This window comes from Pygocentrus nattereri, chromosome 11, assembly GCF_015220715.1.
Source record: "Pygocentrus nattereri isolate fPygNat1 chromosome 11, fPygNat1.pri, whole genome shotgun sequence".
Classification (NCBI taxonomy): Eukaryota; Metazoa; Chordata; class Actinopteri; order Characiformes; family Serrasalmidae; genus Pygocentrus; species Pygocentrus nattereri.
Window position 1 is genome coordinate 15,935,392 of NC_051221.1, and position 24,528 is coordinate 15,959,919.

Genomic DNA, 24,528 nt, shown 5'->3' on the forward strand with positions numbered 1-24,528 from the left:
TAACTTTGTGTAAATAGAGCACAATATAGAAATATGTCCACATATGCAGTCGAGACTGACGCGGCTTTTTTCTGAATTTCTACAAACACCATTTCATTTTATAGTAAATGAGTTTGGGCTGGTTTATGTTTATGAACAGACGCCTACAGATCAACATAGTAAAGGAGCTCATCTGTGATCCTGAGTTTAAAGCCAGTTTTTATTCAACTTAAACTTGGAACTAAGTTGTAAATAAATCTGAAACTGAAACTCTGCTTGTGTGTAAAAGTGATTTCAGAGCCACTCGGTTCTCCCTGATGGAAACTGTTTACCTTCAGTGTTTTGTGCTTATGATCATTTTAATAGACGTCAGCGTCACTAATTAATGACGTTCTATTAAAAGACTGGTTTACCAAGAGAGACGCTGGAGGACTTTCACCTGAAATGAGTTCATGAAGCCAGTCTGGATATAAAAAATGATAACAGGACATCAGAGGCAGAATTACTCTTTCAGTACTTTTACTTTATGCTTAAGTACATTTGAAGCCTTTAGTACTTTTACTCAAGTGGAGGTCTAGAGTAAGGACTTCTACTTTTACTGGACTAATATTTTCCTTGGGGGGTCTCTACTTTAACCCAAGTACATGACCTGTGTACTTCGTCCACATCTGGTAAATACAGGTCTGCAGTGGTCCGTTATGGTCTCGGGGCGTCAGCTCCCGCAAGGGGCTCATCTCTTTAGGCCACACTTTGATTGGACCTAAGTGTCTAGTCGCGAACACAGCGACACCGGAAGCAGAGCTGCGGCCGGTGAGTTTGCCATGTTGACGGCGAGCTGTCGGGGTTTGCGCTTGAGAATCAGCGGAGCCGTTTTGCGGAGGGTGGTTTCTGAGCTGCCCCAGGTCCGTCCGTCTCTGACCACCAAGAGACTCAGCCAGGCGCCGCCGTATTACGTCACCACGCCTATCTTCTATGTGAACGCTGCTCCTCACCTCGGCCACGTGCACTCGGCCGTCATAGCCGACTGTCTGTACAGGTACAGGACGCTGCAGGGCCTCGGCTGCAGGTTCGCTACAGGTATGTCTTAAATACACGCTGGTCAGCTACTTCACTAAGCGCACCTGCCTTGTGTCCACACTCGCTGACCATCTACCCTGCACGCGCCCTCTACAGTAACAGGCTGTGGTGCTTCGGTTTCTGTGTTTGGCCCCTTTGACGCTCCTCTTCAGTGGTCAGGACCCCCACAGAGCAGGTATTGTATGGGTGGTGGATCATTCTCAGCAGTGCAGTTACACAGACGTGATGGTGGTTTGCTGGTCCGTGTTGCGCCGGTACGAGTGGATCAGACACAGCAGTGCTGCTGGAGTGAGAGTAGGCCACCAGAGAGGCAAAATCATGTGACCACTGATGAAGGACTAGAGGATGACCAACACAAACTGTGCTGCAGCAGATGAGCCATCATCATCATCATCTACAAGGTGGACCGACAAGGCAGGAGTGTCTAATAGAGTGGACAGTGAGTGGACACAGTGTTTAAAAACTCCAGCAGCGCTGCTGTGTCTGATCCACTTGTGCCAGTGCAACACGCACTGAGACACCACCACCACGTACGTGTCATTGCAGTGCTGGGCACCCAAATAATACCTGCTCTGTGGGGGTGCACAGGGTAAAAGGGGTCTAACAAAGCATGCAGAGAAATATATGGACTACAGTCTGGAACTACAACGTGCTCCTGTATGGTATGAACTCAACATTACAAGATAACCAGGTTACTTCTTTTTAAAATGTGTTTGAACATTGCTGCGAGGATTTCATTGCATTCAGCCACAAGAGCCAAATGTGGTCTGACAAGTAGGGGGGACCAAGGTCAGGCTCACATGCAGCAATTCAAATTTAAAACGGTGTGAACGTCTGTCTGCAGTTACGCATCATATAGATCCCTCATGCTTTGTATGTTGGTAATAAACAGAAAAACTAATATTATAAACAGGAGAAAGATCTCAGGTAATCACTGCAGACATTCTTTTTTGTTACCTATTACAATGGCATTTGTTTTTTATTGTCATTGAAGTTTTTAGTCTGATCTGCATGTTGTTCTAAATGTTTTAGCAAGGTACCCCAATAATAATAAATATGGTATTAATTAAGAAGAAAAAGAAGAAAGGACCGTAAGAGTCAAGAAATAGTACAGTAACAACGTGCTTTCCAGATCAGATTTGTGCTTCTTTTTATTGGTACTGATCAACACTAAAAACATTTATTTTGGATTTTAATGGGCGTTTAATTAGTTCTGAATTACAAACACTACTCCAGTTCATACCAAAGTACTGGATGGAGCTCCATCTTTCCACAGAATGCAGTCCTGCTGCTCCTCAGCCCAATGCTGGAGGGCTTTACACCCCTCCAGTCGACGTGTGATGGCCTTAGATTGTGTGCAGCTGCTGTTGAGCATCCCATTCTGTTGGCAATGTGTGCATTAGCAATGGCTGCACCTTAAAATAGCTGAATTCACTTAGTTGAAGGGGCACCTTGATATTTTTGGACATTTAGTATATTGACCATATAAAGACAGTGAATGGATTTAAGTGCAGGTTTGCTACAGGGAAGTCTTATCAGACTGGTGACCTGCCCAGGGTGTATCCTGCCTTCCGCCCAATGACCGCTGGGATAGGGTCCAGCTCCCCCCACGACCCAGAGGGATAAGCAGCTTAGAAAATGTGTGTGTGTGTGTCTACATTTCTTTATTCAGCACTCGTACAGCAACATTTAAGTAACAGTGATAAGCAGTAAAGCACGCTGCCACCGTGTTCCACCTTCCTTGATCTCAGCCTCCCAAAGAAGACTGTGAACCTACCTAATCCCTTACTTCTGTGCTTGTGCATAGTGGCTCTTTCTGTGTCTCTGTCTGCAGCCAGTAGCAGTGAACTGACAGTGAGGCCACTCTTGGATTCGTTTTTGCAGGTACTGATGAGCACGGACTTAAGATCCAGCAGGCAGCTGCCGCTGCGGGTAAAGACCCCCTGGACTTCTGTACCGAGGTGTCATCCAGGTTTAAGGAGGTGTTTAGAAGTTGTAGTGTTTCATACACAGACTATGTGCGGACCACGGAGGACAGACACCGGCGGGCAGTGGAGCATTTCTGGACGGTGCTTCTCAACAACGGGTTCATCTACAAAGGGAGTTATGAAGGCTGGTATTCCACACCGGATGAAAGCTTTCTCACGCCAACTCAAGTGACTGAGGGAACTGATTCCTTGGGGAGGGAGATCAAAGTCTCCACAGAGAGTGGACATAAGGTAAGGTGAAAGTGAATCAGCTCTGTTGCTCCCCGGTGGGGAAATGTGTGTCTGGGACAAATCAGGTTAACTGGTTAGGTCCCATTAGCAGACGTGTAAATCTCTGACCTCACAATAATTCTATTACAGTTTTTAGAGGGATATTTGGCCTAAAACTAGAGTTTAAAATGCTGTCCCGACTCATCTCTCTGACAGAATTCATGATTAAGTATTGTTTTCATGTTTTCAGAAAAGCCACAACACATCATGAAATCTTACATTTCACAATGTTTTGGGTTGATCATTGTAAAATATATATAATTATATAATTCCGAATTACTTTTAAAATACAGTGAATGCACAAATGTTGCTTTGGCCAGAAATGAGTGCATACTTTATTGAAAATAATAAATTTGAACATTCCACAATGAATGCAGCTGAATAACCATCGTAAGTCTTGTATTACTACTGGTTTGCCATGTAGGGCAGTTATGGAAGGTAAACTTCAGTGGAATCTACAGTACTGCACAAAAGACTTGGGCACCTAAGCAAATAGCTTAAAACCATTTCTCTGGAAAGTTTTTGTATGGAAAAACACTTTGACATTAGACTAAATGCAAACACACATGAATGCACTAAAAGCTAACCAGAATTTCTTCTTTTCAAAAAGTAATAAAGCAATATAAAAATATTTAAAATAGCTTTTATGTATATTTGTCTAAGTTACTTAAGACTTTTAATCAGCACTATCTATTTTAGTGCTTATGTATTGCTTTTCATCGTGTTGCATCACTGGAACCCATGTCTAATTGCTATTTTTCCAGACTCAACTCATCAGATCTTGGGGTGAATGTGGATGGGAGAGCAGAGAAAACACAAATAAGTTTAAGGCTCCTGAAAATGCAACACCGTTTTCTACTGTTGTGTTGAACTGATAAAATTTTCCTTCGTCTTAACAGGTGGAGTGGATGAAAGAAGACAACTACCTGTTCCGCCTCTCTGATTTTCGCACTGAGCTACAGGACTGGTTGAAGGCAAACCCAAAAGCCATTCAGCCGGAAAGGTTTTATCATCTCGTCCTTCAGTGGTTGGAGAACGATCTGCCTGATTTATCAGTGTCGCGGCAGAGAAGCCGCCTGCAGTGGGGCATTCCAGTTCCCAGGGATCCTGAACAGACAATCTATGTGTGGTTGGACGCTTTGGTGAACTATCTGACAGTTGTGGGTTATCCTGAGAAGCACTCGCAGTGGTGGAGCGGCGTCCATCACGTTGTAGGTAAAGACATCTTAAAGTTCCATGCCATATATTGGCCGGCATTTCTCTTAGCCGCAGGACTGCCCCTTCCTCAGGCTATATATGTGCACTCTCACTGGACAGTACAGGGGAAGAAAATGTCCAAAAGTCTTGGGAATGTGATAGACCCCCTTGAGAGGTCACATACGTTCACAGTGGATGGCCTGAGATACTTTCTTCTGAGACAGGGGGTTCCGGACACGGACTGCGATTATGACGATGACAAAGTGGTGAAGTTGTGCAACAGTGAGTTGGCTGACTCTCTTGGGGGTCTTCTCAATCGATGTACTGCACCCTCTCTCAATCCAGAGCAAGTATATCCTCAGTTCTGTGACACATCCTTTCCGAAGGTTTCAGAGGGGCTGAGTGGCAGAGCTGTGTTAGAGGATCATAAGATGGTCAGAGCCGTGTCTGAGCTCCCTGCTGTGGTGATGGAGAACTTTGAGAACCTGCATGTGTACAAAGCACTGGAAGCTATTAGTAGGTGTGTACGCCTAACCAATGGCTTTATCCAAAGACATGCTCCATGGAAGCTCAACTGTAGTGAACCCAAGGACAGACTCTGGCATGACACAATACTTCATGTGTCTATGGAGTGTCTCAGGGTATATGGCATTCTGTTGCAGCCGGTTGTACCAGGACTAGCAGATAAGATCCTCTCCAGGTTAGGGGTGAGGCCTGGTGAGAGAAGCTGGGACCATGCACTTGATTTTCTGTCTAAGCATGAAGGAAGAGACTGTCCTTATGAAGGAAGAGCATTAGGTGCAGACACTGGGGTGCTTTTTAATCGCCTAGAGAGGAACAAACTCCGAGCGCACTCCAAAAAAACAGGAAAACCACCAAGGCCTCAGTAGTTTGATAAAATCCTGTAATGATAAAACTTGCAGTGCTGTAGTAGGAACTTTTACCACTAGAGGGAGGCAGAGGCCAGCCATCATTTGATAAGTTAATGATAATGGCAGGAAGACACTGTCGGTTGTGTTGAGGTTATCATATATATATATATATGCGCACAAAGTTACAAAAGTGTGTCAGTGTTCTTTTTCAGATTGTAGTGTTTTAGTTAGCCTACACAAATTTTAAAGCCTCTCAGTAAAAGCAGATTATTTTAAATGCTGAAACAATGTTCAGTGGTGTTTCTGAAGCAGAGGGGTGTTTTAACTCCAACACAGCTTGGATTAATCTATCCCTGGATTTTTGTCCCCGTGGTGGATCACTGTTTACCACGCTACATCACTACGGCACTTTAAGCTGTATGCCTGATCTGCTCTAGAGCAGGATTTCCCGTCATCTTTTGACCAATCAGGGACTGATTGATACCATGTCAATCACATGAAGAATGTAACATATTTAAGGAGAGAAGGAAAGCAAACTCCATATCTATTAAGAATATAAGGCAGTTATTACTCTATTAAGCATTATCACAGTGGCACTGGTAGAAGTGCTTTAATTCCTTCACCCTTTTCTTTGTCAAAAACAAGCACAAGTATTTAACCCTGGGTTAATGGAGAGAAGTAACTAATTCCAGTTGTTGGGTTTTATAGACCTAGAACTGGAGTTGAACATGCTTTGTGAAGCTGGACCCAGGTTTTGTGAGTATGTTGGAGCTTTACCACGCTGTGCCCTCCAGGACAGGAGTTATAAGAGGATATGTTTAGGGGTGGGCAAACCAGCAAACAGACCTAGATCATAATGTAGTAATGCCATATTTTGCCATACAGATCCTTTAGGCAGTAGTGCCATGTTCAAAAACAACCATCTAAAACTTGTTTCTATCTATCTCTCTGTCTCTATGAATGATGAAGCACTAGAGGATGACTAATACAAACTATGCTGACACACATGAGCTACTGTCTCTACATCTGCAAGGTGGACCAACAAGGTAGGAGTGTCTAATAGAGTGGCCAGTGTTTAAAAACTCCTCTGCTGCTTTGTGTGATCCACTCACACCAACACCAGGGTTACTGCAGTGCTCAGAATGATCCACCACCCTAATAGTACCTGCTCATTGAGGGTCCATGAGGGTCCTGACCACTGAAGAACAGGGTAAAAGTGGGCCAAACAACAGCTGGACTACAGTCTGTAATTGTAGAACTGCAAAGTGCTCCTATATAGTAAATGGAGCTGATGAAATGGAAAATAAGCATAGAAACAAGGAGGTGATCATAATATATATATACACACACACATATACATACATCCCCCCCCCCCACTTTGTTCCTTTGTCTAGTAGACTACTCACACTCTGGGACAAGAGATAAAAACCTGACATGATTTTTGTTTTTAATGAGAATACACGAAACTGAAAAATTGTACAAAGTGAAATAAAATTAAAAAATTGCATTATTCTTATAATTTCTTGTACTTTTTCTTTTTACACAGTCTTCCGTCATTGCTCTCCATGATCTCTATTTCACAGCACAGTCCTTCAGATGATTTTGGAATTACACATCTTACAGAGAGTGGGTTTAATTGTAGTACATAAACAGCACTGTGGTCAGATTATCGATGATCATCTGGGAATCTTCTAGGCCCAAAGTATTTTCTATGCCACTGATCTTCTAGGCTTTCTTGCCCACATGGAATCACTCTAGACCACAGTCTATTTTAGAAGGGCTGCATCCACTTCTCACAGCCACACAGGTCTCACACTATTAGTAGTAAGAGTTGGTGTTCTGTCCAGGTTGCGTGCCTGCAGAGAAAAGTCATTTCATTGTTAAAACCCCATTCTACAACTACAAATAAGCACACATTTTAAAAATGACTGGGATTCTGCAAACAAACTAAAACGGAACAAAAACAAACTAGGTGGCTGAATCCGCGTGCTTACTTGACAGTTGCTGTTGGAGCTGTCTGACCAGCGCTGCGGTCTGCTGCTGCTGCTGGGTCTGCTGCATGCCTTGTCCCTGCCGAGGGAACTGAAACACACAAACATGTCACTAATATAAAATGAAAAGGAAAAAAAAAAAAAAAAAAAAAAAATCTTGCTCTGCATTCAGATTAAACACACAAAATGCTGCTATCTATAGAGAAGGCCAGCCTATGTCCTCTTCTTGAGAGCTTACCACAGGCTGCATGCCTAAGGCCTGAGTCTGGGCCTGGGTAGGGGGCTGTGCTGCCCCCACCTGCTGCTGCTGGACCTGTTGCTGTTGCACCTGCACCTGCACCTGCTGAGATGGCACCTGCTGAGGCTGCTGCACTTGCTGGGAGGGAACCTGCTGCTGCTGGACCTGCTGCTGTTGAGCTTGTTGCTATTAAAGAGGTAATTTATCATGTTCAGACACAAAACACACACACAGCTAAGACAAATGAACACTTTAGAACGTTTATATGCTTTAATGCAAAATAAAGCCAAATCACTATATTGCATCTGAAATGCCACCACTAAGTTTACATACGTCTTCTTCACCAGGATGATATTCAAATTTTGGGAAAAAAGACTAGATTTACAGAGACAGTGCACAATAAAAATGTTTCTGTAAATGTCTTACTTTACTGTAGCCTGTAGAGTACAATAAGGACAAAAATACCCATAAAATTATAGAATACATGAATAATAGATACTACAATACTTTTAAAATCAGGATTTTTTTGATTTAGCCAAATGTTGGCACTGCATAGCTTCCTGCAGCCTACTCTGAGGCTGGGCATTTAAATAGTAGAAACTTCTCTACTGTGTGAAAATTTCCTTTGCAATGAGTCTCATGACTGCACATATTTCTTCTATCAACTGTGCTTGGTGCTTGTTGCAAACATTGATAGTAGTTGGCTATATCCGTGTCTGTATCAAGGATGGCTTACTTCCCACTGTTAAATATATGCACATAATTCCGAGGCAAAAATTTCGTTGGTCAAGATAGCAGACATCAAAATAGTAATCATTATAATCATGTCTTCCACATTCAATTTATTCAAGAGTCAAAGCATGTGATATGTGGACCATATCAGCAAATCCTCAATTAGGGTACTGAATAAATACTGAATAAACTGATGATGTGAACACAGGCCTGTTAAAAGCAGGCAGAGTGAGGGCAGGTGTGTACATACCCGGAGGGCCTGCTGCCTCAGAAACTGTTGCTGCTGCGCCTGTTGCTGCTGCTGCTGCTGGTCCAGCATCTGGTTCGGCCGCATGCCAGGGTGCACCCCCTGTGCCCCCATGTGACCCTGCCCCAGGCTGTGCATCATGGGAGCCTGCTGTATGGGCTGATGGGTGAACCTGAGAAATGTTGGTGGGGGAAAAAAAAAAAAAAAAAAAAAAAAAAAAAAAAAAATCAGATCATGAAAATTGTCTGTGATTTGAAATTGAGAAAAATGCAGGTAAAGGCCACTACAGACTGGACACACTGCACCATGTCACGTACTGCGTGTAGCCTGTGTAGCCTAACATGGCTTTGCATGCCATCATATCAAAAACGCAGCTGCACAACACAGAATGATTTACAGACTTTACAATCTACTTTTTACTTTTTACTGACATTTTACCATTTAGTGAAATGTTTTGCATGAACCCAATTATCTCTACACAAACTTGTTTTCAAGCTAAAAGACAAATGCTAGTAACATTGACTAAGGTACAAAGCCATCAGCATTTGTCTCTTAAAGACTACCATCTGACTGCTTTTCTCTGTTCAAGTCACATGTCACCTAACAGTGATTTTTGTGGTCTCATTCTGGGATTAAATTAATGTAATAATAGAAAGAAGCTGCGCTGTATAATGCGGCACATCTGGCGTGCAGTGGCTTCAAGATGGGAAACAGATCACTGAGTGAGTGAGTTTGTAAATTATTTGAGTGTAACTGCAGGAGCACGTGAATGTGGATGGTGAAGAATCTGCTCATATGCTTGTGAAAATGTATATTTGCGCACTAACCTCTGTGCGTTTTGCATGCTGTGTGTGTAGGCACCAGGAGCTTGCTGGTGGACATATCCGCTGGGCCTTTGCTGCATTTGCCTCAGAGGATCCACTACTCCAGGGTTTGTACCAGGATGGGCTCCCTGGAAGCCTGGGTTACCGTACGAGGAAGGAACTATTGCTCCTGTCTGAGAGGGGTGTGGCTGCATTCCCATGTGGGAACCATAGCTGGTATAGCCCTGTGGAATGTTCTGAAGGGAGGACAGCAGAAGTAAGCAGCTGTTTACAGAGAAGATACCTTAACACAACTGTATTTTCAGACACTTCATAATATCACTGTTACTTAAAAGACACACGTCAGGAAAATAAATGGCCAGTTTCCACAGACCCAAAAAAAAAAAAAAAAAAAAAAATCACCATGACGGTGTACATTTAACCTCCTCTACATATAATCTGTGTTTGAGAAAGCAGTTTGATTCAGGACTCCACTCAAAATGGCAAATTTTGCCAAAAAGCAAGTTTGTATGCACGTGCAATCCTTTTTAATGGTCATTACAACATCTTAAACTGATTCCATAATTATATATCACTTTATCAAAATATACCATAATGCATTTATGTTGAAGTTGACATTAAAAAAAAAAAATGCAAGTAGAAGTAGAAGAATGTAAGCAGAAAAGTAATAGAAGAATGATCATGCAGGAACACATTTGAATGAAACTGGAATGAAATCTAGTTTATACTATTAAAAAAGTAAGAACAATGACAGATTCTGTAGTCAGGAATGCCATAACTGGCTTAATCTTGCATGGAAAACTTTTAATTAGAGGAGATGATGTGAATGAAAGCAAATGCAGAAAGGCTTGCCTGTGATGGCTGCATTGTGGTGTACGGCTGATTTGGTGGCATCGGCCTCATCTGTTGTCCCAGCATACTCTGGTTCTAAAAACCAGCAAACACCAACAATAAAGTTTTTAATTTTCGAGCATTCAGAACATTCTTTTTTCAGCAAGCACGTAAACACAGCACCAATACCAAAGCCAAAAGCTAAAACTATCTGCACATAAAACTAGAAATAAGGCATAACAAGAAATGGTTAATTAAGAAATCTCCAGGTCTCAGCTGGTGTTTCTCTGGGGCTGGATTCTCAATGGCTATATTCAGACTCACCAGTCTGACCTGGAGCTGCTGGCGGAGCATCTGGCCCTGGGCCATAGTAGGCTGTGGCTTGAAGCCCATTGGGTACTGCTTGTTGTCCATGCCCATCATGCCTATTCCACCTTGGAGGTTGCCCATTATGCCGGGGTAGTTGGGCCGTGTGGGCATCATCTTATTCACAGGCATGCGAGGTCGGTATGGGGGCTCCAGTCCTGGACCACCTAACAGAGAACCATTGATGATGAGAGTTTGAGATTACAGATTAATTTTTAATTGTTTTATTCAAGAACATCATTGTAATACAATATTGTGCACAGACCACATTACTATATGTTTATGTTTTGGTCTCTATCCATATCTTACCTGGAGGAAGGGGTTGATTCTGGGTGTATATAATAGATGGTTGGTTGTAGCCCATTCTGTAAGGGTGGTTGGGCTGGGCCATGTTCATGAGTTCACTGTTCATGCCTCCATAGGACATCACGTTTGGGTTACGAGCAGTGTAGTCCTGAAAAGCCCAGATAAATACATCAGTCACTCAGCCTATAGCTTTTTAAAATGCAAGGGGTAGTTAATCAATTTTCAGATTAAGGGTGTCCCTAGATGCCACTTGACTGTTAGAAGAGGATTATCCACTGAAGATTAATTTTTACCCTATTGTAAGCAGTAATCTACACCTGGAAAACCAACCTTATGCAACACTCAAAACTGAATTAAGACTCAACATCTATGTAACTAACCTCTGGTTTACTTGTAGATGGAGTTTTCTTTTTCTTCTTCTTCTTGTTGGGATCTGGGGCCACACTGGGCACACTCTTCTCTGATTTCACTGCCTCCACCATCTTCTTTTCTGGTTCTTGTTGCACAGGAGTAAGAGGCTCCTCTTCCTCCGGTGGTAGAGGTAGGGGCTCCAGGTAATAACTACGTGGTTTGGGTTTCAAGTGGGTGTGGTAAAGGAGGAGCCTTTGCTGTTCTTCGAAGCGGGTGACTTTGCGGTCGACACGAACTGTGCCGAACCATCCCCAGGAGAGTGGAGCCGAGTGCTTTAGGCCCTCAAAAACATCCCATGGAGAGATCTTCTGCTTTGTTGACACCTGCAGACCCTGCAGCAAGAACCACAGACAGAAGATATCAGAATGATTTCAAGATTACATCAATATACAAGACAGAATCAATCAAAACACTGGATCATGGAGCCTTTTCTCTGAACACAATGTCAGGTGGTTATTTTTTTTTAAAATGTGATTTCACAGTCATGTGAGTTTTTCAACAGATGTTCACATTGCAGACATGTTGAGCCCATGGCCATAGGCTGAATATTAAGTAAACAAGTACATTTTCATTGCTACAGTCCAACATATTATTCAACAAGCAACTGAGTAATAATTGGTCAATACTAAATATTACACAAAACCGATGGCGACAAGTACCTCCTTCTCAAATCCAGCAATTTTGTTGCCCTTGGTGTCTATGAGCGAGCCCTGGGGTTCACATGTAATGACGTCCCGAGTCTGCTTGGGTAGTGGCAGTAATTGTCGCACTTTCTCCAAACTCTCAGACTGCCGATCCCCCAACTCTTTCTGCAGAGCAAATCAATTTATTGTGTCAATTAATCACCTTTCAGCATTTATCTGAGAAATAAAACAAGTGTTCCACAATGCATAACAGAATTACAGCTACCATCACTCACCAGCATTATTGCACACAGTAAATAAAAGGACGCATGGGCTACTTCATTTTGCAAATTAGCAATTCATTCCAGCTGGTCATAACTTACTTTTATGCACAGTCAGCCACATTAGCATTTTTAGATAAAACATTCCGTTAAGGATTTTTTCAGGAATAACTGTATCTGGCTGATGATGCTGAGTAAGACTGTCTCACCCTAAGTTTCTTGACCAGGTTCATGTAAGCCCTTTTGTTCTCCTCCATGCTGCCCTGAGAGATGCTGGACATGTCTGCTGCGAGAGTTCCATTGATCAACACACTCAGCATGTCCAGCACAGTGGTGAACAGCTCACTGATCAAAAGAGAGAGAGATCCAGAACAGAGAGTGAGGGAGATTTTTGCAGAGAAGAAGAGACTAAACATAACATACTAAAGTGTCCAATAACAGCTCACTGATTTTGTTTGATTGTTAAATACTATTTACTTCATTAACAAAAGTAATGGATAGGTAATAGGTGTGACAGGTCATAGGCAGAAATCTGGGCCCATGTATGTTGCAAACTGGTGCATGTCCAAGATTGGCTTTCCCTACCAAAGTAACCACATTCAAATTAAACATAACAGGAAAGGTTGAACTCGTCCTCTGAAAAATTTCATGAACATTCTCAGAACTCACTTGTTAGACTGCATGTCCACGGTCCCACTACTGATGATGTCGAGGAGAAGCACTGCCCACTCAGTGGTCTGTTGTGTGCTTCGCTGAACTGTGTCAAACATCCCACCCACCTAGAACAAGACAAAGAATGAATGAATGACCAGAGGAAACACATCCCATTAACACATTGCAATTTAAGATGAAAAACAAAAAATCCTTACCAAATTGAGCCGCAACTTCAGAGCCTCATGCATCATCTGCTTGGCCTTGCAGTCATCCTGATACTGGTCTTCACGCCAGTTAGTGACAATCTGTCCAAAATGAGTAGTCGTAGCATCAAGTTAAATCCAAATATGTAGTGTCTGGTACTAAAATACAAACCTCTCAAAAATGGCACCGCAGATTTATGAAAGCGCAGTGCTGCTGCTGTACAGTACAGCTTTTGGGTAAAAATATATGTTCTGTAATAAACTGTTGAAAAGTTTTCAAAACAATACAACTAAATCAGAACCATGATGTCCACTGCAAACTTAACTAAAATGAAATAGGACTATGGAGACCTATTAAGAAGTGTTTGTGTATGGCTGTCTTTAAGGAAAACTGGAGCCAAGCTGCGCTCAATCTACTGTTTTCATTTTATTCTACCCTTAACAAATGCCTACCATCACAGCATTCATCATGATAACAACTAAAACTAAAATAACAACTACAACCCCAAATCCAATGAAGTTGGGACGTTGTGTAAAACATAAATAAAAACAGAATACGATGATCTGCAAATCCTTTTAAACCTATATTCAATTGAATACACTACAGAGACAAGATATTTAATGTTCAAACAGATAAACTTTGTTTTTTGCAAATATTCACTCATTTTGAATTTGATGCCTGCAACACATTCCAAAGAAGTTGGGACAGGGGCAACAAAAGACTGGGAAAGTTGAGGAATGCTGAAAAAACACCTGTTTGGAACATTCCACAGATGAACAGGTTAATTGGAAACAGGTGAGTGTCATGATTGGGTATAAAGGGAGCATCCCTGAAAGGCTCAGTTGTTCACAAGCAAGAACGGGGCGAGGTTCACCACTTTGTGAACACCTGCGTGAGCAAATAGTCCAACAGTTCAAGAACCACATTTCTCAATGTGCAATGGAATTCACAGAATTTAGGGATTTCATCATAATAGTCCATAATATCATCAAAAGACTCAGAGAATCTGGAGAAATCTCTGCAATATATTGTACCTGCTGTACTTGGCTGTAGAGAGAGGTAAGGAGGCCCTCTCTCTGCTCATCCTGTCCTTTTAGGCACGTCAACACCAGAGACAAGAAGGGCTGCTGGCTCAAAAGGGACATACTGCAAAACGGACCAGAAAATAGGAGTAGAATGAATGCTGGTCATTCTAGCCCTTTATCACAAACAGCAACACAGTGTGCAATCAGAATGGGTGAAACACAGGTGCAGTCTTTATACCACATACCATCTTAGTTCAAAAGTATCAGTTATGAGCCAGAAGACAAATGACTAGGAACAAGACCATTTCTAACAACTGAACACAACATTATGTATAACCTCTTCTGTTTTTGTCGATCTCTCTCCTTGCGGGATGAGGAGCCCAGGTGTTGTCCCTTCTCCAATTCCTCCCCTGCCGCTTTCAGTACGTGCCCTTGTACAGAGGTAGGCAGCTTAGCGATCAGAGGGGCCACCAACCACACGCCCGAGCGCTCCGATGAACTGCAGAGAAACATACAATACTTCATATAAGCTCCATCCTGGGCAATGCCACTGAACCAGAAGAGAATAGCTGTTTCTTGTTAGAACCTTCATGCCACTGACTGATAAGATAGATTTTCTTTATTCTCTTAATATAGCAAAGGTCACACAATGGGTACAGCATCTTTAAAAGATCCATCAACCCTCCGTCAAACGGAAACTCGATAAGACCAGAAGTGCCTCTGGTGGATGGGATTTCTGCTAAGACCTGATTGGGGTCACCCACCTGAGCACTGGTTTGAGTTTGCTGGCGTTGTTGCTATTGGAGACAGAGCTACTAGAGGCAGTAGAGCCATTCCAGGAAGGGTTACTGGAGTTCATTTCAGCAGACTTCTGGAAAACTTCAATGGTTGCCTTGGCAATATTTTCCAAAAGAGAATACAGCTCCTGTAGAGAATCAAAAGTTACTCTGATCAGCCTATTTAAATTGAGCTAAGGTTTAAAATAAATAGGGAAGCAAAACATGGGAAATATACTGAACTATTAACAAATGTGTTGTTTTGAAAGTATCTCTAAATCAAGACACAATACCCTTATTTGTCTGACTTACATTGTTTGAGCTTTGCTTGATCATGAGCTGCAGCTCAAGAGAAGACTGCCTCATGGTCCACTGGTCCATGTTCTGCAAGAAAGAAGAAAAAAAAAAAAAAAGAAAAGACAGCATAAAGGGACTGCAGACAAAATCATGAGGAATTGAAGGGTAGAACTGTGTGTTTATTTTGAAAAGCCCCCCATGCACACTTGTCACTGTTACAGATTTATTTTGAACAACATTTTTGGAGGAAGGCATATTTAAAGAAACAAGCAGCTTATAGTTAGTGATGGTTGCTTATTTGTTAAGGGCAAACTAATAAACTGAAGACCAAGGAACAACTTTCCAAATTTCTTGGACTAGCTATGCAACTGCAACATTTGGCACCGCCAACAACTATAAAGGAACAACAAGCCCCAACTGCTAAGGTGGCAGTGACATACGTTCTGTAACTATGTGAGCACAGCTAGCCTTCATTCCTTATTAGTCAGGTTGGCATGCAGGCTAGATTTTGAACTCTAATTTTTTTGACAGCTCTAATGTAAATCTCCAAGACATTGGCACATACAGCCACCTCCCTACTGGACACTACATATGATCCAGCAGCAGCAGAGCAGCTGCAGAAATAGATGCCTGACCACCTCACTGTCCTCCCCCAGGGAGCAGCCTGTCAGCAATCATCTCCAATGGGCCCTTTTGTGTCTATTGAGGCCTGGCAGTATAGAGTTCATAGTAAGTTCACTTTTCTGACAGATGAAGCATGGCTGGGTTCTCAGGGTATCGGCTACATATGCTGGGACACTGATACATCCCTGTGGGTCTGCACTTGCCAGCTCCATGTAAGGAAGATAGAGCTTGTAGAAACAGATTTTCCCTGGCCTGGCCGTTCCTGTCACATTTGTGTAGCTCACCAGGGCGTGCTCCTTTGAAGATATGATCAAAATGTTCTAAAATGTCTTTAGTTTTGTTTTGATGTCTTTGATTGAGCAGACTTCAAACAAGCAAAAACTCCAAAAAGAAACAAAACAAAAATAGTTATTGTAGCTTTAACTCTAACATTTACTAGTAGGGGTCTTTCTGTGTAAACTCATATGACCTGAAGGATGCGTTTGATGCGCTGTCTCTGAGGGTTGTCTCCCTCCTCACTGTCCAGCTGTCTGTGTGGGTAGCAGATGAGCTGCAGCAACCTCTGTGCCTGAATGTTCACCAGCACAGGGTCCTGGAGTGCACTGCTGTCCTCCGAGAGGGACTTCAGACAGCGCTCCCCAACCCACTCCTGAAAAAGAGAGGGAGAGCACGAGTAAGACAAGGGAGAAGTGATGACCAAGTCACCTTACACTTAATAATTTCCTTTGCATTTGTTTTATGGTATTCCATTCCTGTTCTTTGAGTAACCCTACCCTACATGTTTTTTCCCTGCTCCACAGCAGATAAATAAAATGCCTATCCTCAGTTGAAGTGGTTGCGATGCAAGAGGGCAGGGAAACACTATATACGCAGGGCAGAGGCACTCCATCAAAGCAGTTAGGATCTACCATACTAAAGGAACTGGGGGTTTCACAGACATTAGAACTGTGGGCCGACATCCAATATTTTTCATGTATTTATCTGCCAGTACCAATACTGATGCAAATTCATAATTTATAAAGTGCAGAAATGGGACAAAAGGGAGTAAAAACATTTGGATTCGCATTACAAAGAAATACAACATTTATTTATGCACATGCAATTTAGTAACAAGAATAAGATTCAGATACTCTAAAATAGTAGCTTAGTTTCGCCTCAACACTCTGCTCTTCTGGAGAACAATAAATGCATCATCAAATATCAGTTTGAAGTATCAGTTAAATCCAATGTTTTTCTGAGCAATTATCGACTGATACTACTATGATTCAAATATCATCACATATCCCCAGAATGGGTCAGAAGCACCTAATAAATACTTGGGATGTGCACAGCTACTTGAGTACTTGGTTAACTACTTAAGGTACCAGGATTCAAATACTGAGTTGGGCATTCAGTGGATAAAATATACAGGCTAACAGTTCAGTTAAATATAGATTTTATGCTTAACAGAACTGTACAATGTAAAGTTTTGCTTGTATTTGCAAGTATGCTATACACTGCTACCCCAAAACAAAAATCCCATAATGTAGGCATGTTGTCAAGGAAATGGTGTTAAAGAAATGACTGAGATCACCAAGATATTTTAGCTTTTATTATTAAATAGACCAGGTAAAAGGTTAGGTTTAGCACCCTTTAAAATATAGTTAATGTATAAATTATCATGTTGGCACATAGTCCACTGAAAAGAGGGGGGGGGGTGACTGATCTATATCAGCATGCACTGCATCCAACTGTCCTCAGCTATTTTTGAGTAACAAAATGTTCTTAAACTCATTCCCCTGCATGACACTAATTTTTGGTTCAGGACCAGTAACATCACCTAAAAATGTAAGCTCAGCTCTACATTAATTATTTTTGTTTTTTCTTTTCTGAACCAGTTATCCGTTCATGACCTCTTATGGATACTTGAATATCAAAATTAGTCCCCTAATAAATACCTCTGAGGTATTTGCACTACCATGAGAAACAAGGCCTATACATTTCATTAGACATCTCAGTTTTAAGGACCACTTCACACAGTGTTTTGATAACCTGCACAGTTTTTGCTTTTTCCTTGGTCAGAGACTGCGTTCTGTTTCATGTGGCCATCAGGGCTACATGAACTCATAAATCTCACAAAACACATTTACATCCACTTTCAACAGATGATTATAACCACCAACTAAAACAAGACTACGAGTGACCCTCTGTACAATTCTCACCTGCTGGCAGATGCTTTTCAGCACATACTTGGCATAAACATCTAGGCTGGCTGTTTCTATGGAGACATTACGGCCTCCTGATTTTTTGGACCCCATGTCGTCCTCTCCAATGTCATCAAGCCCAGCAGGGTGAGAGAACCCTGAGCCTTTAAGCTCAGCATCACCTAGAACAGTTAAACACAAACATGAGAACAGAGATGTCCAATTCACTCCACTAACTACTAACACTTCAAAGCATTGAAGTGTTAGTATTGAGATTTTGAGACACTTCTACCTTTGCATACTTTTGCATTTTTTTCGACAGAATCAAAGTTTTAAATATATAAGCTTATTTACGCTCTCCTAACAGTTTCTGGCTAAGAAAATAAAATGAATAATGAATAACATTATTTGGGATCTGATGAGTTGTTACACTGTCCATCCATATTGGAAATGCAATTCTACAGAACATTTCCTGTCTAAAAATATCCTCTTAGTCTTTTTTTTTTTCTTTTCTTTTCTAAGGTTGCAACGTTGCCAGAATACACTCCCACCATGACTTGCAGATCTCAATCACATACTCCAACTGGCTGTGTCTAGCTAACTTAAGTCAATCAAATGCAGAATGTGGAGTGTCATCACAATGGAAATTGATATGTTTACTAATTTATGCCAGGTGCATAAAAAAGGGCACAAGTTTTCTATAAACTTGCACTGTATGTTTATAAAGAAAGCATAAGGACCCACAATGACAAACTTGTATTTTAGCACTATAGCTCTAGTCTCGAGGTGAAAACACCACACGTCTTTGGCACACTACAGATGAGCCTGACACTTTAAAGACAGCAAAATATTTCATCTCGCCAGCAAGACAGCCAGCTCTGAAGGGTTAAAGGCAGTGAAAACTAACTAACTAGATGAATTTGGTCATCACAGCCATCCTGGCTCACTTTGTGTTTGACACAAATTTCATGTTCAACATCATGTTGAAAACTTGTAACATGTTCAAAAATTCAACTTCATGTTGAAAACTCATAATTTTGTTTAAGAAGAAGAAGAAAAAACAAAACAAAAAAACAGCCCTTGATGCCTTACCCAACATGAATACAGCCTTCAGGACAGCAAACACTGCACCCACCACAATGCTGTTCTGAGATGCAGCCAGCAGATGGCGATCACATGATGACCTAATGCCCACCGTCGATTTATCTGAAAATGACATCAGGAATCATCAAAGTCACTAAACATCTAGAACAGGGCTAGTTCAGTTAAACACATGTATTTGCATTGCAAAAAGAGCTGATAGCCCTCATAAACTCTGTTCTACAGTTCTGTAGTGGACAGGACAGGTGCGCAAGTTACCTGACTTGCCATCCTGTGGACAGGGGTTTCTCTGGGGTGTTCTGAATAGATGCAGCAGAATCCTACAGGTGAGTCTGGCTCCTGGCTCTGAGTCTTGCTCGCTACAGGCTGCAAGACACAAACAGACAAAACATTCACTCAAAAATTAAAACAAAAAGGACACAGGGCTGCCAAACATCACTTATAAGGAAACCTATATGGGCATATAAAATTGTGAAACCTGTATTGAAATATGAACCCAGTTTATATATGGATCTACACGTGGTGTGATCTAGTGCCATATGATTGTAGACACAATGGTGAACTCTGAAGGGCAGTGTGGTGAAGATTGCTCCAGAGTGCTGTCAACAGACTTACTGACTCCTACTCACAAGCTCCGCAGTCAGATGCTGTCAGAGATCCTGGTGAAACCTGTTTTGAAGTGTCTCTTTGAAGCATAAGACTGATGTGGCACTTTCATAACCGCTGTGTGAAATAGCATTATCAAAGGAAAATGTGGCACACAACTGACAGAGAGGCAGACCAAGACTCAGTGGCCATATTTATACTTGAGAGAGGTGAATGGAATGTGTGTGTGTGTGTGTGTGTGTCTGTCTATTTAAGGTGTCGGCAGGTCTCTGGCTGCACTACACAGAGCTGTTGTGTGGACAGACATCAAACAAGCAGCTCATAGTGACTCTCTGAATTCTCAGACGTACACCGAGAAAGAGTCCTGAGCGAAAGCAGCAGGCAGTCGGCTAAAGGCCCTCAAACCTGCTGTGCCTAGTGCAGTGCAACACCATGTGTTACTGCTGTTATTTAGCCTCTCACAGATACAATTTAACCATCTAGGTCCTTTCACACTCAAAACCAGGGACATTAACAGGATACTTTACAGGCTTTGAGTAATTCTCACATGCAGCCCTTAAACTGTATTTTACTGGCATCCACACATTTATGAATGATCAAAATCCTGGTAAACAGGTGGTGACTTTCTCAGAACAAACAGCAAAAATACACTCCTGGGATTTTTTTCTATTATAAAAACTGAAACTTAACCATAACACAAATGTTTTGATTTGATGGCTATGTTGCATCACTTCTGCACACACACAGACACACACAGACACACACAGTAAATTTTCTGCAGAGTGACCAGATTTTGGTTTTCAGAAATGAGGGTCAGGTGGGTGTCATGTGGAAGTAGAAAGCAAATGTCAACCTGAAAACAAAGCCAGACATTTCAGGCAATTTTAAAAATCCTTGGCTGGACACAGTTCTTAGGCACGCAAAACAGAGGCAATGTCCATGAAAAACAGGATGTATGGTCACCCTCCACTTGAACAGCGGTATTCGGCCACACGATTTGGACGGTCCCCTATAGATGCTCTACAGATATTTAAATAATTTACTAATTTTCTGGTGATGGCTAGTTGATTATCAATACCATTATGGTTAGGATTAGGGTTAGTGTTTAATAAAAAGATTTAATAAAATCTTTCACAGTGAGCTTGAATTTAGTTGAATGTTATTTGAAGACAGACTAAGCATTTACAGAGCACCTGCAGTGAACCATCCAAATAACACTCAACTTCAAGTCCAGTTGCATTTAATGGATATTTAGTTGAAATGTTACTTAAAGATATACTGAGCATTTGCAATGCGTCTACAGTGGACTATCCAAATAAAGTTTTACCAGGTATACAATCTTATCTGAAAAAGCAAGCGTGGTTGGGTTGTTTTTTCCCCCAACAGAGGAAGAGCACAATTGGTCAGTTGCTTAAGGACCTGGGCCTGTTTACACACCACATTAACAGTTCATATCTTGATAAACTTTGGCCAGATACTCTTTTCACTAAAATGAATATCCTGTATGGCCAGATAAGCTCCAATTGCACTTTTCCAATGTAAAAGACACATGAACACATACGTTTCCATTTTATTGTTGTTTACTCTTTTCTCTCGTTAGACAAGCTCAGCTTGGTCACTTTTTCGTTTCCTTGTTTACTATCTGATCTATTTTTCAGCACTCAGCAGATGCATTTCTGCTCATGTAAGTGTAGATAATGAAAACGCATTGTTTACATTTGTGTTAAATGTAATTAAGATCCATTTCTCTTAGCCAAAACGTAACCCTTGGACCAACAAGAGCATCTGGAATATCCCTTAACAAGATTTATGAGGTAATAAAAGGCGCTTCTTTGCTGCATGGTACCAGCTCTACTCAACTAGACTCGACTCCCATCCACTCACCTGTTTGATTTTCAATTATGCAAAAGTTGGTACCTGGTACACACTACTCTTTTGGTACCATCTCTGTTGAGGTTCCAAGGGAGCTAAGCGGATATCAAAAGGTGAAGTAAAAATGCTACAGACTATTGTCTGGTCGGAGAAACCTGCTAAACACTTATACTAACGTTGGATACCAGGTTAGCGTACCCTCTTGCGTCGCCTTTTTTGAGCAACCAGAATCATCTCGTCATCTGCCCCATGATGCAGTGTTTCCAAAACTCTCACTTTTTTGTCAGCAGTCATTTGCTGGCTGGCATCAGCTTCTTCTGAACAAATTTGTCTCCTTCACACCACGACAGGTTTATAGGTTCACTATGACTGCCAGCTACTCCGAATTCAAGTTGCAATATGAATGCTGATGACTCTCCATGGTTCAGAAAATATTATCTACACTTCCAATTACAACGTAACATTGGTATCTTCCAACTGCCATGCAAAGCTGGTATATTCCAAGTTGCAATGACAATAGTATAATTATTTTATATTATAAAATATTTTATATTATAAATAAGTTTTTTTCTATTAAACCAGGCGTGGACTTGATTAGTTATGTGAAGACTGAGACTAACTGATTAAACAAAAACTAGGCATGTTCTAGCTTGTTTTAAAAGAAAATCTGCAACCATTCCATCACTTTGTGGTTAAGACTGGACACCTCAGTTCTAGAATCAAACCTAGAATCTTCAGCATGCAAATCCACACGCCAGAGAGGCAGAGTGTGATGTGAAAAGGCAATACTGTACCAGCATTGAGGAGAGAAGGGATGGCCACACAGCGCACCAGATCTTCCAGCAGTAGACACTGTCTAGCTATGAGGATGGCAACAAACGTAGCCAGTGAGTCATGGAATGACAGGTCGCTCACCTAAAGAAGAAAGATAAAAGAAGTTACATTGTAGACAATATAAAGCAGTTTGAACAACAAATGATCATTTCAAATAAGGCTAGAGGCTTGCAAGCCTAGAGCACACGAGTGGGCGATTAAAACACACCTATAATTACTCTGACAGGCCATGTGAAACCTATAATCCAGGGGTGTAAACCACAGCAAGGGGGGGGGGGGGGGGCTCACAAGGTTTAGAATTCCACCTCATTTAACACACCTCACTCAACTCATCAGCAAATGGCCAAGGCCTTCATGACTGTTAGAAAAGGAAAACACTAATCTCTGCATGGATGTGGTCCTCTGGGACATGAGTTTCATAGTCCTGCTAGAACCAGAACGATAGGCAAAAGAACACAGAGTCTGTACTTCACTGCATGAGGCAGCTGTAAAGTTATAGTAGAAGTTTCTAAAACCTTTTCTCAGAAAAATTCAGCCCAAGCTGTACAGGTATAACTTCTAAAGCATGGAAGTGGCCCCAACCTAGGAAAGTGAAATCTGCACATGCACCTACAGAGGGTACGAAGCCTGCCACTAACTCACACCTCTGACCACACTCTGTAGCTTACCGAATTGCTTAGAAACTTCCTGTCAATGGAACACCTGCTCAGGAACTTCTAATGCTTTTACTAAGCAAGGAATACCATTGGCAGCACATTAAACATACAAGCAGGGCTGCTTCCACTCACACAATAGCAAAAATATTAACCAAGTCTGAAGAGAATTTAAATCACTAATAGGAAGTGATCTTATTTTTTTCTATGCATCTGCCCAGGAAATGCACACTTGCATTTTTTCATTTTTCACTTTCACAAATAACTCATTTGAATGAGCTTTTTATTATCTGTCCGAATATGACGAGCTCTTATTCTTCACAGTTCTATCATCATTTGGATGTCAGTTAATGTACAGAAATCATGTTTAAGTAGACAAGCATGGAAGCTAGAAACATATAAAGCTGTATTTGTGTCATATGTACTCACATCAACATTGCAAAGCAGATCATTGAACCCACAGTTGCCGTTGTTGGAGGAACAGCAGAGGGCTTTCAGCACACCCAGCCACTCTGCACTTAGTGAACGGCAGTATGCCGTCAGCTCAGCACACAGGATGCCGATATCATTAACTCTGTCAAAGAAAACAAAACATACATTGTAAGCAGGGAAAAAATGAACCGTTAGTGGCTTCAAAGGGAGATTCTGTATATAGTTATTACTTCACCTGTAAGGAACATTTTAGCCATATTTGTCACAAGCAGTTATGCATGTAATCAGTTGTCTGCTTAATCTAAATCTCTGGTCTGATTAGCAGAAAAAGACTTGCAGAACATTTCACAGGCCTACAGGCCGGTCTAATTCTGACAGTCTTCTAGGCCTGAGGAAGGATAATGCAGGCTTCTTGTAAACTACCAGAAAGTCCACATTCATACAAGCATATGTGATGACAAACAAAAACGTAACTCCAATAGAAAAAAAAAAAACAAAACTTAATTGTTTCTTACAAACAAAGGAGGTCTTTCAAAGTAAGCTGTACACAATTCAGGTGAAAACATGCAGATTTTAGTATTATTATCAACCACAGTGAGCAGAGCTGAAGCGCTCTCTTATTAACGCTTATAATTCGCTTGCAGGTCTGACAATGATACTGAACACTTCAGTGACGGTCACAAAGTCTATGAGACTGAGGGCCATGCAGCCAGTGTCCAGAGATTTCATCTGGCCATTCTGCAGCATTTGATCACTTATCTGCAATACCTTAGGAGTTAACACCAAAACAAAATGTTGACTCAAAGGCAACCCTGAAAATCGAGAATCAGAACTCAAACATGCTTACCTCTAGATTTGCAACTACTAAGCATTTTGATTTCTAATATTCTAATGAATACTTTGAACACTCAAATATTCTGTAAGCCCAAGATAGGTTTCACATTAATAACTGAACAGAAACCTTGCTGTAGTAATTTTTAAACCTGGGCATCCTGACCAATCCAGCCTCAAACCGGATACAGTAGGAGATAAAC

General features: G+C 41.5%; 2 protein-coding genes across 3 annotated transcripts in view; one reads left to right on the forward strand and one right to left on the reverse strand.

Moving 5' to 3' along the window:
* The first annotated feature begins 766 nt into the window (after positions 1-766).
* Positions 767-6,513, forward strand: mars2 (methionyl-tRNA synthetase 2, mitochondrial). Its single transcript, XM_017721478.2, has 3 exons — positions 767-1,056; positions 2,941-3,275; positions 4,214-6,513. The coding sequence occupies exons 1-3, from the start codon at positions 801-803 to the stop codon at positions 5,399-5,401; spliced, it is 1,779 nt and encodes a 592-aa protein (XP_017576967.2). The 5' UTR covers positions 767-800; the 3' UTR covers positions 5,402-6,513.
* A 303-nt stretch (positions 6,514-6,816) lies between these two features.
* med12 (mediator complex subunit 12) overlaps positions 6,817-24,528 on the reverse strand; it is a 30,639-nt gene continuing 12,927 nt past the window's right edge. The window contains exons 22-44 of one of the 2 annotated variants that reach the window (XM_017721479.2): positions 23,492-23,636; positions 22,370-22,490; positions 19,356-19,463; positions 19,089-19,202; positions 18,015-18,178; positions 16,283-16,462; positions 15,205-15,276; positions 14,881-15,041; positions 14,454-14,615; positions 14,126-14,237; positions 13,103-13,192; positions 12,903-13,012; positions 12,443-12,578; positions 11,989-12,138; positions 11,299-11,661; positions 10,922-11,066; positions 10,571-10,779; positions 10,268-10,342; positions 9,419-9,651; positions 8,595-8,763; positions 7,613-7,798; positions 7,378-7,465; positions 6,817-7,239 (exon numbers count right to left, since the gene is read on the reverse strand). In XM_017721479.2, the coding sequence (XP_017576968.1) occupies positions 7,202-7,239; positions 7,378-7,465; positions 7,613-7,798; positions 8,595-8,763; positions 9,419-9,651; positions 10,268-10,342; positions 10,571-10,779; positions 10,922-11,066; positions 11,299-11,661; positions 11,989-12,138; positions 12,443-12,578; positions 12,903-13,012; positions 13,103-13,192; positions 14,126-14,237; positions 14,454-14,615; positions 14,881-15,041; positions 15,205-15,276; positions 16,283-16,462; positions 18,015-18,178; positions 19,089-19,202; positions 19,356-19,463; positions 22,370-22,490; positions 23,492-23,636 (3,331 nt within the window). In that variant the 3' untranslated portion in view covers positions 6,817-7,201. The remainder of the gene's footprint in view (positions 7,240-7,377; positions 7,466-7,612; positions 7,799-8,594; positions 8,764-9,418; positions 9,652-10,267; positions 10,343-10,570; positions 10,780-10,921; positions 11,067-11,298; positions 11,662-11,988; positions 12,139-12,442; positions 12,579-12,902; positions 13,013-13,102; positions 13,193-14,125; positions 14,238-14,453; positions 14,616-14,880; positions 15,042-15,204; positions 15,277-16,282; positions 16,463-18,014; positions 18,179-19,088; positions 19,203-19,355; positions 19,464-22,369; positions 22,491-23,491; positions 23,637-24,528) is intronic. The other variant, XM_017721480.2, reaches the window with a different exon arrangement.

What these genes read in the sequence shown, in the direction of transcription:
- mars2 (XM_017721478.2), top strand. Translation starts at nt 801, where the DNA reads ATGTTGACGGCGAGCTGTCGGGGTTTGCGCTTGAGAATCAGCGGAGCC. An exon ending in CGGCTGCAGGTTCGCTACAG is followed by an intron (nt 1,057 to 2,940) that starts GTATGTCTTAAA and finishes TCGTTTTTGCAG; the next exon opens with GTACTGATGAGCACGGACTT. An exon ending in CCACAGAGAGTGGACATAAG is followed by an intron (nt 3,276 to 4,213) that starts GTAAGGTGAAAG and finishes TCGTCTTAACAG; the next exon opens with GTGGAGTGGATGAAAGAAGA.